We start from the raw sequence: 19,361 nt of genomic DNA, 5'->3' as shown, positions 1-19,361 counted from the left end.
ACACACCAGTTCATATACTGTCCTTTACGCACCAGTTCATATACTGTCCTTTACGCACCAGTTCATATACTGTCCTTTACACACGCAACTCAGGTAGATTATCCCTTTACGCACCAGTTCATATACTGTCCTTTACGCACCAGTTCATATACTGTCCTTTACGCACCAGTTCATATACTGTCCTTTACACACGCAACTCAGGTAGATTAACCCTTTACGCACCAGTTCATATACTGTCCTTTACGCACCAGTTCATATACTGTCCTTTACACACGCAACTCAGGTAGATTATCCCTTTACGCACCAGTTCATATACTGTCCTTTACACACACAACTCAGATAGATTATCCCTTTACACACCAGTTCATATACTGTCCTTTACCCACCAGTTCATATACTGTCCTTTACACACACAACTCAGATAGATTATCCCTTTACGCACCAGTTCATATACTGTCCTTTACGCACCAGTTCATATACTGTCCTTTACACACGCAACTCAGGTAGATTATCCCTTTACGCACCAGTTCATATACTGTCCTTTACGCACCAGTTCATATACTGTCCTTTACACACGCAACTCAGGTAGATTATCCCTTTACGCACCAGTTCATATACTGTCCTTTACGCACCAGTTCATATACTGTCCTTTACACACGCAACTCAGGTAGATTATCCCTTTACGCACCAGTTCATATACTGTCCTTTACGCACCAGTTCATATACTGTCCTTTACACACGCAACTCAGGTAGATTATCCCTTTACGCACCAGTTCATATACTGTCCTTTACACACACAACTCAGATAGATTATCCCTTTACACACAACTCAGATAGATTATCCCTTTACACACCAGTTCATATACTGTCCTTTACACACACAACTCAGATAGATTATCCCTTTACACACACAACTCAGATAGATTATCCCTTTACACACCAGTTCATATACTGTCCTTTACACACACAACTCAGATAGATTATCCCTTTACGCACCAGTTCATACACTGTCCTTTACACACACAACTCAGATAGATTATCCCTTTACACACACAACTCAGATAGATTATCCCTTTACACACCAGTTCATATACTGTCCTTTACACACACAACTCAGATAGATTATCCCTTTACGCACCAGTTCATACACTGTCCTTTACACACACAACTCAGATAGATTATCCCTTTACACACACAACTCAGATAGATTATCCCTTTACGCACCAGTTCATACACTGTCCTTTACACACACAACTCAGATAGATTATCCCTTTACACACACAACTCAGATAGATTATCCCTTTACACACCAGTTCATATACTGTCCTTTACACACACAACTCAGATAGATTATCCCTTTACGCACCAGTTCATACACTGTCCTTTACACACACAACTCAGATAGATTATCCCTTTACGCACCAGTTCATATACTGTCCTTTACACACACAACTCAGATAGATTATCCCTTTACACACACAACTCAGATAGATTATCCCTTTACACACGCAACTCAGGTAGATTATCCCTTTACGCACCAGTTCATATACTGTCCTTTACGCACCAGTTCATATACTGTCCTTTACACACGCAACTCAGGTAGATTATCCCTTTACGCACCAGTTCATATACTGTCCTTTACACACACAACTCAGATAGATTATCCCTTTACGCACCAGTTCATATACTGTCCTTTACGCACCAGTTCATATACTGTCCTTTACACACACAACTCAGATAGATTATCCCTTTACGCACCAGTTCATATACTGTCCTTTACGCACCAGTTCATATACTGTCCTTTACACACACAACTCAGATAGATTATCCCTTTACACACCAGTTCATATACTGTCCTTTACACACCAGTTCATATACTGTCCTTTACGCACCAGTTCATATACTGTCCTTTACACACGCAACTCAGGTAGATTATCCCTTTACGCACCAGTTCATATACTGTCCTTTACGCACCAGTTCATATACTTGTCATGCAGGTGAAAGAGGACCCAAAAGCGACTTGGCGAAAACAGAGTCTTTAATCCAGTAAAGTGAATACAATCAAAAAAACACAACTTTCACTCGAAATGACGAGGACAAACTGGAGACTCGATCTTGAACAGCAGGTGAACAGCAGGTTGCCTCGGGAAGGCACTTGAACCAGACAGACTCAGACACCTGCTCACCACGCAGCATCTGAGGAAAACACGACACGACAGGGCGATACACAAACACAGCACGGTGAAATCTAGACACTGAACCGACAGGGCAGAAACGAATAACAAGGAGAGAAATAGGGACTCTAATCAGGGAAAAGGATCGGGAACAGGTGTGGGAAGGCTAAATGATGATTAGGGGAATAGGAACAGCTGGGAGCAGGAACGGAACGATAGAGAGAAGAGAGAGCGAGAGAGTGAGAGAGGGAGGGGGAGAGAGAGGGATAGAAAGAGGGAAAGAACCTAATAAGACCAGCAGAGGGAAACGAATAGAATGGGGAGCACAGGGACAAGACATGATAATAAATGACAAAACATGACAATACTGTCCTTTACGCACCAGTTCATATACTGTCCTTTACACACGCAACTCAGGTAGATTATCCCTTTACGCACCAGTTCATATACTGTCCTTTACGCACCAGTTCATATACTGTCCTTTACACACGCAACTCAGGTAGATTATCCCTTTACGCACCAGTTCATATACTGTCCTTTACGCACCAGTTCATATACTGTCCTTTACGCACCAGTTCATATACTGTCCTTTACACACGCAACTCAGGTAGATTATCCCTTTACGCACCAGTTCATATACTGTCCTTTACGCACCAGTTCATATACTGTCCTTTACACACGCAACTCAGGTAGATTATCCCTTTACGCACCAGTTCATATACTGTCCTTTACGCACCAGTTCATATACTGTCCTTTACACACGCAACTCAGGTAGATTATCCCTTTACGCACCAGTTCATATACTGTCCTTTACACACACAACTCAGATAGATTATCCCTTTACACACACAACTCAGATAGATTATCCCTTTACACACCAGTTCATATACTGTCCTTTACACACACAACTCAGATAGATTATCCCTTTACACACACAACTCAGATAGATTATCCCTTTACACACCAGTTCATATACTGTCCTTTACACACACAACTCAGATAGATTATCCCTTTACACACACAACTCAGATAGATTATCCCTTTACACACACAACTCAGATAGATTATCCCTTTACACACACAACTCAGATAGATTATCCCTTTACACACACAACTCAGATAGATTATCCCTTTACACACACAACTCAGATAGATTATCCCTTTACACAACTCAGATAGATTATCCCTTTACACACACAACTCAGATAGATTATCCCTTTACACACACAACTCAGATAGATTATCCCTTTACGCACCAGTTCATATACTGTCCTTTACACACACAACTCAGATAGATTATCCCTTTACGCACCAGTTCATATACTGTCCTTTACACACACAACTCAGATAGATTATCCCTTTACACACACAACTCAGATAGATTATCCCTTTACACACCAGTTCATATACTGTCCTTTACGCACCAGTTCATATACTGTCCTTTACGCACCAGTTCATATACTGTCCTTTACACACGCAACTCAGGTAGATTATCCCTTTACGCACCAGTTCATATACTGTCCTTTACGCACCAGTTCATATACTGTCCTTTACGCACCAGTTCATATACTGTCCTTTACACACGCAACTCAGGTAGATTAACCCTTTACGCACCAGTTCATATACTGTCCTTTACGCACCAGTTCATATACTGTCCTTTACACACGCAACTCAGGTAGATTATCCCTTTACGCACCAGTTCATATACTGTCCTTTACACACACAACTCAGATAGATTATCCCTTTACACACCAGTTCATATACTGTCCTTTACGCACCAGTTCATATACTGTCCTTTACACACACAACTCAGATAGATTATCCCTTTACGCACCAGTTCATATACTGTCCTTTACGCACCAGTTCATATACTGTCCTTTACACACGCAACTCAGGTAGATTATCCCTTTACGCACCAGTTCATATACTGTCCTTTACGCACCAGTTCATATACTGTCCTTTACACACGCAACTCAGGTAGATTATCCCTTTACGCACCAGTTCATATACTGTCCTTTACGCACCAGTTCATATACTGTCCTTTACACACGCAACTCAGGTAGATTATCCCTTTACGCACCAGTTCATATACTGTCCTTTACGCACCAGTTCATATACTGTCCTTTACACACGCAACTCAGGTAGATTATCCCTTTACGCACCAGTTCATATACTGTCCTTTACACACACAACTCAGATAGATTATCCCTTTACACACACAACTCAGATAGATTATCCCTTTACACACCAGTTCATATACTGTCCTTTACACACACAACTCAGATAGATTATCCCTTTACACACACAACTCAGATAGATTATCCCTTTACACACCAGTTCATATACTGTCCTTTACACACACAACTCAGATAGATTATCCCTTTACGCACCAGTTCATACACTGTCCTTTACACACACAACTCAGATAGATTATCCCTTTACACACACAACTCAGATAGATTATCCCTTTACACACCAGTTCATATACTGTCCTTTACACACACAACTCAGATAGATTATCCCTTTACGCACCAGTTCATACACTGTCCTTTACACACACAACTCAGATAGATTATCCCTTTACACACACAACTCAGATAGATTATCCCTTTACGCACCAGTTCATACACTGTCCTTTACACACACAACTCAGATAGATTATCCCTTTACACACACAACTCAGATAGATTATCCCTTTACACACCAGTTCATATACTGTCCTTTACACACACAACTCAGATAGATTATCCCTTTACGCACCAGTTCATACACTGTCCTTTACACACACAACTCAGATAGATTATCCCTTTACACACACAACTCAGATAGATTATCCCTTTACGCACCAGTTCATACACTGTCCTTTACACACACAACTCAGATAGATTATCCCTTTACACACACAACTCAGATAGATTATCCCTTTACACACCAGTTCATATACTGTCCTTTACACACACAACTCAGATAGATTATCCCTTTACGCACCAGTTCATACACTGTCCTTTACACACACAACTCAGATAGATTATCCCTTTACACACACAACTCAGATAGATTATCCCTTTACGCACCAGTTCATACACTGTCCTTTACACACACAACTCAGATAGATTATCCCTTTACACACACAACTCAGATAGATTATCCCTTTACACACCAGTTCATATACTGTCCTTTACACACACAACTCAGATAGATTATCCCTTTACGCACCAGTTCATACACTGTCCTTTACACACACAACTCAGATAGATTATCCCTTTACACACACAACTCAGATAGATTATCCCTTTACGCACCAGTTCATACACTGTCCTTTACACACACAACTCAGATAGATTATCCCTTTACACACACAACTCAGATAGATTATCCCTTTACACACCAGTTCATATACTGTCCTTTACACACAACTCAGATAGATTATCCCTTTACGCACCAGTTCATACACTGTCCTTTACACACACAACTCAGATAGATTATCCCTTTACGCACCAGTTCATATACTGTCCTTTACACACACAACTCAGATAGATTATCCCTTTACACACACAACTCAGATAGATTATCCCTTTACACACGCAACTCAGGTAGATTATCCCTTTACGCACCAGTTCATATACTGTCCTTTACGCACCAGTTCATATACTGTCCTTTACACACGCAACTCAGGTAGATTATCCCTTTACGCACCAGTTCATATACTGTCCTTTACACACACAACTCAGATAGATTATCCCTTTACGCACCAGTTCATATACTGTCCTTTACGCACCAGTTCATATACTGTCCTTTACACACACAACTCAGATAGATTATCCCTTTACGCACCAGTTCATATACTGTCCTTTACGCACCAGTTCATATACTGTCCTTTACACACACAACTCAGATAGATTATCCCTTTACACACCAGTTCATATACTGTCCTTTACACACACAACTCAGATAGATTATCCCTTTACGCACCAGTTCATATACTGTCCTTTACACACACAACTCAGATAGATTATCCCTTTACACACCAGTTCATATACTGTCCTTTACACACACAACTCAGGTAGATTGTCCCTTTACACACACAACTCAGATAGATTATCCCTTTACACACCAGTTCATATACTGTCCTTTACACACACAACTCAGATAGATTATCCCTTTACACACACAACTCAGATAGATTATCCCTTTACACACCAGTTCATATACTGTCCTTTACACACACAACTCAGATAGATTATCCCTTTACGCACCAGTTCATATACTGTCCTTTACACACACAACTCAGATAGATTATCCCTTTACACACCAGTTCATATACTGTCCTTTACACACACAACTCAGATAGATTATCCCTTTACGCACCAGTTCATATACTGTCCTTTACACACACAACTCAGATAGATTATCCCTTTACACACCAGTTCATATACTGTCCTTTACACACACAACTCAGGTAGATTATCCCTTTACACACACAACTCAGATAGATTATCCCTTTACACACCAGTTCATATACTGTCCTTTACACACACAACTCAGATAGATTATCCCTTTACACACACAACTCAGATAGATTATCCCTTTACACACCAGTTCATATACTGTCCTTTACACACACAACTCAGATAGATTATCCCTTTACGCACTTCCTTTGTATATATACCTGTGCCTTATTTTCTATATTGCGTGATAATGTTGTATATATGTTTTGTTTTTTGTTTATTTTCCTGTCATGTGACATTTACTTGTCCCGACCCCTATCTCTAGAGACACTTCAGCTTCCGTTCACAACGCTGCCTGAGGAAGCCTCTAGAAGTAGTGTTGCAGATGTGCGTCCTGGTGCACAATGCTGATCTGCTCCTATATTTTTTTGTAGTAAATCTTTTCGGTTAATAGTTCACTAAAGTTTACTGCGAAGGGTCTGGCCGCCTACTCTTCTTCTTTCTTAGATAGTTTCACTAGGCAGGACGTTGTGGTAGAGAGACCACTTCAACGTCAGAAGGGCAGGTCAAGCATCACTCTGATACGGCTGGTGACAGGGACTTGGCTAGAGAGGAGAGGGTGTGTGTTTGTGAAGGACAGTGACGTCACAGCTAAAACATGCCAAGCCCTCTCTCCGGGATGATCATTTCCCATAGCTGAGTTGGATCGGTACTGAGTCAGAGACACACACACGCAAGGAGGCATATCACACGTACACACACATTCAGAGGGTCAGTAGTACTGGTCTGAGATTGGGTCTGGAAGAATTTAGCAGAATAATTACAGGCTGTCTAAACAGAGCAGAACGCAGCCTGCTGGGCTATGGGAGGGGGGGTCACAGCTGGGCTGTGGTTGGCCAGTGGACAGGCTGGGAAACGACCAGCACCAGGGTCAGTATTACCCTACCCTCTGTCCACTCCTCTGATAAGCAGGGGAAGTGATTTGATTAATGAAACAAACTCTCTCTGCTTTCTTAGGCTTTGATGTCGGCAGGTCATCTGTAAGGTGATGCCTTGTGTTTTAAAACAACCATCCAGAGAGAGAGAGTCTTTCAGATCTACTGAAGGGTGTCAAATACACGGCCCGCGAGGGCGTCCAATCGGGCTCCCGGGTGGTTTGCATGATTTTTAAAAACAATATACACTACCGTTCAAAAGTTTGGAGTCACTTAGAAATGTCCATGTTTTTGAAAGAAAAGCAATTTTTTTGTCCATTAAAATAACATCAAATTGATCAGAAAGTCTAATGGAATATCTACATAGGTGTACAGAGGCCCATTATCAGCAACCGTCACTCCTGTGTTCCAATGGCATGTTGTGTTAGCTAATCCAAATGTATTATTAAGGCTAATTGATCATTTGAAAACCCTTTTGCAATTATTTTAGCACAACTGAAAACTGTTGTTCTGCTTAAAGAAGCATACAACTGGCCTTCTTTAGACTGGTTGGGTATCTGTAGCATCAACATTTGTGGGTTCAATTACAGGCTCAAAATGGCCAAAGACTTTTCTTCTGAAACTCATCAGTCTATTCTTGTTCTGAGAAATGAAGGCTATTCCATGCGAGAAATTGCCAAGAGACTGAAGATCTCGTCCAACGCTGTGTATTACTCCCTTCACATAACAGCGCAAACTGGCTCTAACCAGAATAGAAAGAGGAGTGGGAGTCCCCGGTGCACACCTGAGCAAGAGGATAAGTACATTAGAGTTTCTAGTTTGAGAAACAGACGCCTCGCAAGTCCTCAATGGCCAGCTTCATAAAATAGTACCTGCAAAACACCCGTCTGAACGTCAACAGTGAAAAGGCGACTCCGGGATGTTGGCCTTCTAGGCAGAGTTGCAAAGAAAAAGCCATATCTCAGATTAACCAATAAAAATAAAATATTAAGATGGGCAAAATAACACAGACAACTGGACAGAGGAACTCTGCATAGAAGGCCAGCATCCCGGAATCGCCTCTTCACTGTTGGCTGAAAAGTTGCTTCCTTCTACTCTGACAATGTTCCCCAACTCTGAGGATTGTTTTTTTTTCCAGCAGGACAATCAAGGTGTGGATGGAGGACCACCAGATCAAGACCGTGTCATGGCCAGCCCAATCTCCAGACCTGAACCCCACTGAAAACCTCTGGAATGTGATCAAGAGGAAGATGGACGGTCACAAGCCATCAAACAAAGCTGAGATGCTTGACTTTTTGCACCAGGTGGCATAAAGTCACCCAACATCAATTATTTGTTATATTACCTTTATTTAACTAAGCAAGTCAGTTAAGAACAAATTCTTATTTTCAATGATGGCCTATGAACAGTGGGTTAACTGCCTTGTTCAGGGGCCGAAAGACAGATTTTACATTTACATTTACATTTAAGTCATTTAGCAGACGCTCTTATCCAGAGCGACTTACATTTTTACCTTGTCAGCTAGGGGATTCAATCTTGCAACCTTTCAGTTGCTAGTCCAATGCTCTAACCACTAGGCTACCTGCCGCCCCCCACTTTGTCAATGTGAAAGACTGGTGCTAAGAGGCATGAAAGCTGTGATTGAAAATCAGGGTTATTCCACCAAATATTGGTTTCTCAACTCTTCCCAAGTTAAAACATTATAATTGTGTTGTTTAAAAATGAATATGATCTTATTTTCTTTGCATTATTTGAAGTCTGGCAACACTGCATCTGTTAAGTTATTTTGACCAGTGGTCATTTTCTGCTAATAAATGCTCTCAAAGACAATATTTTTATTTAGAATTTGGGAGAAATGTTACCAGTAGTTTATAGAATAAAACTAAAATATTCATTTTACCCAAACACATACCTATAACTACTAAAACCAGAGACCATTTTGCAATGGTCTCTTACCTTTTTCCAGAGCTGTATAGTGCATTTCAGAAAGTATTCAGACCCCTTGACCTTTTTCACATTTTACAGCCTTATTCTAAAATGGATTCAATAGTCCCCCATCAACCTACACACAATACCCCATACCCCATAATGACAACATGAAAACAAGTTTTTAGACATTTTTGCTAATTTATTACAAATAAAAAACAGAAATACCTTATTTACATAGGCATTCAGATCTCAAGGACGCTCAATGAAAACAGGATGCACCTGAGCTCAATGTCAAGTCTCATAGCAAAGTCTGAATACTTAGGTAAATGTGATATTTCAGTTTGACTTTTTTTTAAATATATTTGCAGTTTTTGCTTTTTCATTATGGGGTACTGTGTGTAGATTGATGAGGGGGGAACACAATTGAATACATTTTTTGCACATTTTGGCAGCAAGGAAATATAACACATTTTCAGTGCAGCCCTCTGGACCTTGCTGAAGACCAAATGCTCCCCCCGGGGCAAAATTTGTTTGACACCCCTGATCTACAGGAACAGCTAAACTCTACAGGAGTGTATACTGCATTCTACTCTGTAAGTGCAGGTCCTGTAGAGTAAGGTCTGTATGATGGCTTTACAGCCAGAGGGACTTAGGAGACTGACATGCTGCTGTGTGTGTGTGTGTGTGTGTGTGTGTGTGTGTGTGTGTGTGTGTGTGTGTGTGTGTGTGTGTGTGTGTGTGTGTGTGTGTGTGTGTGTGTGTGTGTGTGTGTGTGTGTGTGTGTGTGTGTGTGTGTGTGTGTGTGTGTGTGTGCTCTCCCACTGCCTGCTATTCCCATGAATCACAATGCATTAACTTCATGTCTACACTCCTGCTGAAGACATCAGGGGGAGAGGGAACAGGAGAGAGAGGAGAGGTGGAGAAAGGAGAGAGAGGAGAGGTAGAGAGAGGAGAGGTGGAGAAGGGAGAGAGAGGAGAGGTGGAGAAATGAGAGAGAAATGAGAGATGGAGAAAGGAGAGAGAGGAGAGGGGAGAGGTGGAGAGCTAGAGGAGAGAGAGAGGAGAGAGAGAGGAGAGAGAAGAGAGAGAGGAGAGGGGAGAGAGAAATGAGAGAGGAGAGAGAGGAGAGAGAGGAGAGAAGAGAGAGGAGAGAGATGAGAGAGAGAGGAGAGAGAGGAGAGAGAGAGGAGAGAGAGGAGAGAGAGAGGAGAGATAGGAGAGAGAGAGGAGAGATAGGAGAGAGAGAGGAGAGAGAGGAGAGAGAGGAGAGAGAGGGGAGAGAGAGGAGAGAGAGGAGAGAGAAAGGAGAGAGAGGAGAGAGAGGAGAGAGAGGAGAGAGAGGAGAGGTGGAGAAAGGAGAGAGGAGAGAGAGGAGAGGTGGAGAGAGGAGAGAGAGAGGAGAGAGAGGAGAGGAGGAGAAAGGATAGAGAGAGGTAGAGAGGAAGCTGTGGGGGGTGTAAAATAATATCCCATCTGGAGGTGCGGTACTTTTACCCATAGTCCTCTGCTCCAGCAGCATGCACTCTATTGAATGCAGTGAGGCAGGGAGGACTTCTTCCGTCTCCCTCTCTACATCCCCTTTCTCTATCCATCAATCCCTATCACTACCTCCACTCCCCTTCCGACCATCTCTCAATCCAACCCTTTATCCATATCACCTTTTCCTCTCTTCTTCCCTTCCTCCCTCCCTTCCCTGCCTTTCCCTCTCTCCCTCCGTAGCAGGAGAGGAGTAAAATGAAGCTCTCCAGCTGAGGTGTTAAATGAATCTCATTCTCACCACATTCAGAACAAACACACTTCACTCTCAAATAGCTCCTCTTTGTGCCTCTGAATGCCAATGTATGTGACGTATATTTGGGATTGCTGTGAATTTAATGTGGGACATTTTGTTCAAGATGTCTTACTGTAGGTAACCATATCTGAATGCTATGTGTTATTGACAAGTTTGGGATTTAAAAATACATTTGATTGATATATATGTGTGTGTGTGTGTGTGTGTGTGTGTGTGTGTGTGTGTGTGTGTGTGTGTGTGTGTGTGTGTGTGTGTGTGTGTGTGTGTGTGTGTGTGTGTGTGTGTGTGTGTGTGTGTGTGTGTGTGTGTGTGTGTGCGTGCGTGTGTGTGTGTGTGTCCAGGTTTGTGTGTGTGCGTGTGTGTCCAGGTTTGTGTGTGTGATGTCTCTTGTCTCACCTGCTCCCACCACCTTGTCGATGGCGATACAGGAAGCATCCAGCTCCTTGGCAAACTCATGGACGGCCTGACTGGGGTCTTCATAGGTGTGAGGGTCTACGTAGGTCCTTATTCCTGGCAGACGCACTGAGGAGGGAGAGGGAGAGAGTTGGCAATTGTTTCATTGGGAGAACCAGAAGGTGTGTGCATGTGTGTGTGTGTGTGTGTGTGTGTGTGTGTGTGTGTGTGTGTGTGTGTGTGTGTGTGTGTGTGTGTGTGTGTGTGTGTGTGTGTGTGTGTGTGTGTGTGTGTGTGTGTGTGTGTGTGTGTGTGTGTGTGTGTGTGTGTGTGTGGTTTTAGAATGTGTTAGCTATAGGGATAGGCAGTGGAGACTAGAGACTTTGGCTGGGTCACAAAACACATTACATCATGTGACATGTATGGATGACTCACCCATCAATAAGGCCAGTCAATGGTTCGTATGTAAGAACAACACTAGGTTGGTTTATGAGTGTGGCCAGCCCCAATGAAAACACATTTCTGTTCAAATAAACCCCAATCAGGAGATGGATTATACTGTACACAAACATCCTGGCCCTGTACCTAACTAACGCTGAGGTGGGGGTATAATGACTCAATGTATTTTAGAAGAACCATTGACAGACAAAGAGACAGAGAAAGAGACAGACAGGGAGGGGAGAGAGGTGAACTTACGGTGACCGTTGCCAAAGTGCAGTCTCTTTTCATCAGGCTGTTTAGACTTGCTGTAGCCACAGAACCTGTCAGTCACAATGATAGAGATTAAGGTCACACCTTTACCCATCAGCCTTCACTCCCCCCTTTCCCTTGCCTTACATCTGAGGGCATAGCACATTGTGTGTGTGTGTGTGTGTGTGTGTGTGTGTGTGTGTGTGTGTGTGTGTGTGTGTGTGTGTGTGTGTGTGTGTGTGTGTGTGTGTGTGTGTGTGTGTGTGTGTGTGTGTGTGTGTGTGTGTGTGTGTGTGTGTGTGTGTGCAGAGGGGAGCAGCAGTCAGTCCAGTCTACGATGGCGTGTTTTTCTTTGCTGTGAGCCAGAACAGGATCTGTTGGACTAGTAATGAGCCTGAGAGTTCTACTCTCACTACAGCCCTGACTGCCAACATCAACCCCACACGCAGGCACACACACACACCTCTCACATCGGGGCTGTTACACCACACACACACACACACACACACCTCTCACATCGGGGCTGTTACACCACACACACACACACACCTCTCACATCGGGGCTGTTACACCACACACACACACACACCTCTCACATCGGGGCTGTTACACCACACACACACACACACCTCTCACATCGGGGCTGTTACACCACACACACACACACACCTCTCACATCGGGGCTGTTACACCACACACACACACACACCTCTCACATCGGGGCTGTTACACCACACACACACACACACACCTCTCACATCGGGGCTGTTACACCACACACACACACACACCTCTCACATCGGGGCTGTTACACCACACACACACACACACCTCTCACATCGTGGCTGTTACACCACACACACACACACCTCTCACATCGGGGCTGTTACACCACACACACACCTCTCACATCGGGGCTGTTACACCACACACACACACAAAAAAAGCAACAGGATCATGCTGTATAGACCAGGGATCATCATGCTGTATAGACCAGGGATCGTCATGCTGTATAGACCAGGGATCATCATGCTGTATAGACCAGGGATCATCATGCTGTATAGACCAGGGATCATCATGCTGTATAGACCAGGGATCATCATGCTGTATAGACCAGGGATCATCATGCTGTATAGACCAGGGATCATCATCTAGATTCAGCCGCGGGATGATTTTTCTTGAGCAGATGGTCGGTCGGGGGTGTCACGAGTTCGACCGAGGGTGTTTCCGGGCGGGTGGAGCTCGGCGGTCGTCGTCACCGGCCTATTAGCTGCCACTGATTGTTTTTCCTCCCCCTCCTTGTATGTTTAGTGGTAGCACCAGTTTAGGTTAATTAGTTTGTCTTTATTAGACAGCCGGCCCGCCTGGTTGTTGTGCGGGATTATTTCATTGTAACCTTCGGCTCTGTTGTAAAGGTACGTGTTAGTGCCTGGTCGTGTATTTTTCCATTGTATTTTTTGATTCCCTGTGTTTTGGGAACATAACTTTTGTGAGCACCCTGTGGTGCGTTGGTGCTATTAAAAGACGCCCAGCATTGAACTCTGTCTCCTGCATTTGACTCCACACCCACGACACCCGGAGCATTACAGGGGGCATAATTATAAATAATATGTGGACTGGCAAATTTACCACAAGAAGCCCAAACAGGTACAATATTTGACTGAAATATAATAGTTTCAAACCGTGCTTACATTTGTATACAATCACATATCTCTCTATTATCCGTGGTAATACTTTGGAACAGATTTTCTAAGTTTAAATCACTTGGAGCAGATATGCCGAACAATAAAATAAAAACTTTGGGGGAGGTAAATCAAATCCCCCCTGGGCCGCCAGTTGGAGAACCCTGGTATGGGTGTATTACTTAGCATTAGTAGGGATGGGATCTAGCCTTCCCACAGCATCCTCACAGTACAGTATGTCTCTGTATGTGTAGGCCAACCCCCCGGGTAGAAAGAGACATGTATTTGGAGCTGACAGTGTTTTGTGCATTGTGATTGGTGTACAGACCTGCCAATCACCACGTAGAGGAGGATGGAGAGCAAAATAATGGCTACAGAGGAAGAGATGGCTATCAACACCACCTGACTACTCTCACTGGAGATAGAGAACGCTGAGTGGGAGGAGAGAGAAACCAGAAAACAAGGGAGGAGAGATAAATGTTAGCATATACAAGCACAGGTCAATGACAAAAATCTAACTATTGAATCACTGACATCCTTCACTAGGTGTTGAATTACAAAATACAGTATTTAGACTCTTCAACTGTATATAATATGGTGGGATCAGATCTGTACTTACAGTCAGGGCTTGTCTCAAACTCAAAGCTCCTGCTGCTGGCTCCGTAGCCTGCTGCAGTCCTGGCCCTGATCTGGAGCAGGTAGGAGGTGTCTGCCTTTAGACCGCCCAACGTCACGTTACAACCCTTAGAGCGCAGGATGGTATAGCTGGTCTCCTGCTCCTGCTACAGGGGGCGAGAGTGAGGAAGGAGCGATGGAGAGAGGGAGGGAGACAGAGAGAGAGAGGGAGGGAGGGAGGGAGGGAGGGGGAGGGGAGGGAGGGAGGGAGGGAGGGAGGGAGGGAGGGAGGGAGGGAGGGAGGGAGGGAGGGAGGGAGGGAGGGAGAGGGGAAAAGACAGAGGTTACTATCAGTCCATGGAGGAATGTGTATAATAATGTATATAGGCATCTGTGTACTGAGACTGTTGACACATCGGCTCACCCATCAGGGACAGGTCAGTACCAAGGGAAGAAAATGTTTGTTTGCAATCAGGTGTACACTATAGAGCTCGGCCACAACACACACAAGCATGCAGGCACACACACACACACACACACACACACACACACACACACACACACACACACACACACACACACACACACACACACACACACACACACACACACACACACACACACACACACACACACACACACACACACACACACACACACACACAGATCTTAGTGCCGCCTTGATCCCTCCACCAGCCTAACAGAACTAGATTTACTGTTTCGGGTCTATGTTCAGCCCATTGTTTCCAGATGTCGGGGACGGTACAGGAGGTAGAGAGGAGGGATTCACAGAAATGTATAGGATTCCCTGAGAGTCCAAGCCTTAAAGCTTATGTTGGCTGTCGTACCAACCCTGTCCTCATTGAGCCAGAGGTACCAACCCTGTCCTCATTAAGCCAGAGAGAGGTACCAACCCTGTCCTCATTGAGCCAGAGGTACCAACCCTGTCCTCATTAAGCCAGAGAGAGGTACCAACCCTGTCCTCATTGAGCCAGAGGTACCAACCCTGTCCTCATTAAGCCAGAGAGAGGTACCAATCCTGTCCTCATTGAGCCAGAGAGAGGTACCAACCCTGTCCTCATTGAGCCAGAGAGAGGTACCAACCCTGTCCTCATTAAGCCAGAGAGAGGTACCAACCCTGTCCTCATTGAGCCAGAGAGAGGTACCAACCCTGTCCTCATTGAGCCAGAGAGAGGTACCAACCCTGTCCTCATTGAGCCAGAGAGAGGTACCAACCCTGTCCTCATTGAGCCAGAGAGAGGTACCAACCCTGTCCTCATTGAGCCAGAGAGAGGTACCAACCCTGTCCTCATTGAGCCAGAGAGAGGTACCAACCCTGTCCTCATTGAGCCAGAGAGAGGTACCAACCGCTGTGTGTGTGTGTGTGTGTGTGTGTGTGTGTGTGTGTGTGTGTGTGTGTGTGTGTGTGTGTGTGTGTGTGTGTGTGTGTGTGTGTGTGTGTGTGTGTGTGTGTGTGTGTGTGTGTGTGTGTGTGTGTGTGTGTGTGTGTGTGTGTGTAATTGTCAAGTGTTACAAGTTACCAGTGACAGGCTATGGTTACAAATGTTGTCTCTTCCACTAATCAGTACAAAATAAAGAATAACAGCAGTGCGGACCATTCAAGCAATATAGTGAGGCTAAGATTTGAAATGTTTTCATTTGACATTTCTTGGCTGCTCTTTAGAACAACAGCCAAGCATATTGTCCAGCTGTAGACACCTCCCCTAAGAGTCTGTGGTAGATCAGAGATGACTTTCAGTATGTGATGAGGAGTAAGGTAAGAGGGTTCAGACCGTACAGCTAATATTCTCTGATTAGTGCATCCTCTCTGTCCAGTGCACCTGGATGTAGAACTAATGCTATCATGCCTCATCACGACTCCCTTTCATCTAGAGAACTCTAGGTACACACGTAAACACACAAACACACACACACAAACACACACACACACAAATACACACGCAAACACACACGCACGCAGGCACAAACACACACACACAAACAAACACACAAACAAACACACACACAAACACACACACACAAACAAATACACACATACACGCAAGCACGCACACACAAACACACTCAAACAAACACACACACACACACACACACACAAACGCACACGCAAACACACACACAAACACACACACACAAATACACACACACACACAAACACACACGCAGACACACACGCACGCAGGCACAAACACACACACAAACACACACACAAACACACACACAAACACACACACAAACAAACACACACACAAACACACACACAAACACACGCACACAAACAAATACACACATACACGCAAGCACGCACACACAAACACTCTCAAACAAACACACACACACACAAACGCACACGCAAACACACACACACAAACACACGCACATGCACGCACGCACACAATACCCAAGCTGTAGAGCCCTCTCTAAACCAAACATCATGTCCAATAAGCTGATTCCATCTCTCTTTACAGACCCAATAACGGACTGGTGATGCGATACAGATCACACACACACCACTCACACACAGATACACCATTTACACACACTGTGAAAACACACACACAATTCAGAGCCACTAATGGTGTGCATCAGGGATTTATGGTGCAAGAAGCCCTTTAAAATAACTTCAGTCTTCCTGTCTGAGAAGAGAAACCAACACCCTCACCACCCCTCCTCAGGACTGCTGAGTGATACCTTTTCCATGTGTCTTGTATAATACCAGTCTTCATCAGGCAGAAATCTTTCCCAGCTCGTCACTGTTCACTGCCCTCCACATCATGTGATCCCCTGAAAACCACACGCAGGTGTGGCCAGGCTCCTCGAGCTCCAGGCTGCATTTTGCAAGCCGTGCGATTGTACCCACTCTCTTTGTATGATGTTGGTGGAATATCTATATGTCCATCATGTTCCGCTCTGACTATCTAAATAGTGCAGTCTGGAGTTCCAGCCCAAGACAAGCCCTGGAAATACTGACTGAGTGTGAGCAGAAGGAATAGAACTGATGTAAATACAGAAGCATTCCTTTCCATCTCAACCCCAGGATAAATAAACACTGAAATTAAAGTCGATCTGAAAGTTTCTCTCTCTTTTCCAGATTAATGAGATAAAAACAGAAAAATAAATGTTTAAGTGTATTCCCACAAACTATATTTTCATCAAGTGCACTAAAAAGCCTTATCTACGACTGAGAGTCATTTAGCCTTTAGCTAGGAAGACCAAACCGTATGTCTGGAGCATGGAGAGCCGAGTGAGGGGGAGAGAGGTAACAGAGAATGGGAGAGAGGGAGAAGGAGAGTGTAGGGATGGGAATTCCCAGTTTCCCAGACATGGTTGATTTATTATTATTTTATTTTACCTTTATTTAACTGAGCAAGTCAGTTAAGAATAAATTCCTATTTTCAATGACGGCCTGGGAACAGTGGGTTAACTGGTCTAGGAACAGTGGGTTAACTGGTCTAGGAACAGTGGGTTAACTGCCTTGTTCAGGGGCAGAACGACAGATTTTTACCTTGTCAGCTCGGGGATTCGATCTTGCAACCTTTTGGTTGCTAGTCCAATGCTAGCTACCAATATCACCCCTTAGCTTAGTCAGTTAGCCTTTCATACATACTGAACACTTTTTCCTGTTCTACACGCCACCAGGCCAGTATCCAATAGAAGGCTATATCTAGGTTAAGGGACGCAACACGGCTACTGTACCTAGCCGTCTGAGGCTGAGTGTGTCACACACCTCAAAAACTGTTTGTTTCTGTTTAAGTAACTAACCTTACACAACAACATCAGTACAGCTGTAAACAGGCTGATTGACTGAGCTGCTGGAAACTCTAGCTGGGCCCCTTCAGGCCTCTTTAGAGCTCTTTAGGCAGGCCAGTGTTTGTGTTGCAGTTTAGTCGCTGAGTGAATCCCTGGGAGTCTTGTGATCAGATTGGGTCCCCACTGCTGGGCATAGAGGCCCTCAGTCACCGTCAGTCAGGCCTGATCTAGAGGTCCTGTGCCTGGGTACGGCATCAGCCTACCCTGCCTGTCCACTGTGTCTCCCTGGGTGTCCCAGCCCTGGCCGTTCCACTTGGAGGAGCCTATTGTCCTGGGGGTTAGGAGGCCCCAGTCATGCCTGCAGCAGCTAGAGCCCCTCGGATGGTGGAGCGGATCAAGGGCGACAGCTCAGCTATTCCTGTGCCAAGCTGAGAGTGCTGAGAAAGGTCACACAGGAAAGTGGAAGGAAACAGACCTTATAGAGCCAGACCTCATATCAGTTTAGTGTTTGTCCTTTTGATGGTTGAGGTTAGGATGTGGGGTAAAGTGATCTGATCCTAGACCTGTGTTTTCCCAAGAGAGAGGAGGAGGGCAGCATTCTGCCTGCTAATCAGAGGATTAGGGGCCACCGGGGACTGAGATCTAAGCCTGACTGATCACACAGACAGAGAGAGAGAGAGAGAGTGTGAGAGAGAGAGAGAGAGAGGGGTGGAGGGAGATAAAGAGAGAGAGAGAGAGAGGGGGGGGAGAGTGTGAGAGAGAGGGGTGGAGGGAAAGAGAGAAAGAGAGAAAGAGAGAGAGAGAGAGGGGGGGAGAGAGAGAGAGAGAGAGAGAGAGAGAGAGAGAGAGAGAGAGAGAGAGAGTGAGGGAGGGAGGAAAGATACATTAACCTGGAGAAGAGCCCCACAAGCAAGCAAACACAAACAATATTT

General features: G+C 44.5%; 1 protein-coding gene across 3 annotated transcripts in view; it reads right to left on the bottom strand.

Annotated features, from left to right (window-relative positions):
- Positions 1–19,361, bottom strand: part of epha3 (eph receptor A3) — a 186,956-nt gene that overhangs the window by 49,755 nt on the left and 117,840 nt on the right. For all 3 annotated transcript variants that reach the window (XM_046366478.1, XM_046366487.1, XM_046366469.1), the window contains exons 7-10: positions 14,663–14,825; positions 14,372–14,474; positions 12,368–12,432; positions 11,675–11,800 (exon numbers count right to left, since the gene is read on the bottom strand). In XM_046366478.1, coding sequence (XP_046222434.1) covers positions 11,675–11,800; positions 12,368–12,432; positions 14,372–14,474; positions 14,663–14,825 — 457 coding nt within the window. The remainder of the gene's footprint in view (positions 1–11,674; positions 11,801–12,367; positions 12,433–14,371; positions 14,475–14,662; positions 14,826–19,361) is intronic.

This window comes from Oncorhynchus gorbuscha, linkage group LG01 (assembly GCF_021184085.1).
Source record: "Oncorhynchus gorbuscha isolate QuinsamMale2020 ecotype Even-year linkage group LG01, OgorEven_v1.0, whole genome shotgun sequence".
NCBI classification, from domain to species: domain Eukaryota; kingdom Metazoa; phylum Chordata; class Actinopteri; order Salmoniformes; family Salmonidae; genus Oncorhynchus; species Oncorhynchus gorbuscha.
Note: the sequence above shows the minus strand (reverse complement) of the source record. Positions and strands in the feature narration are given on the sequence as shown.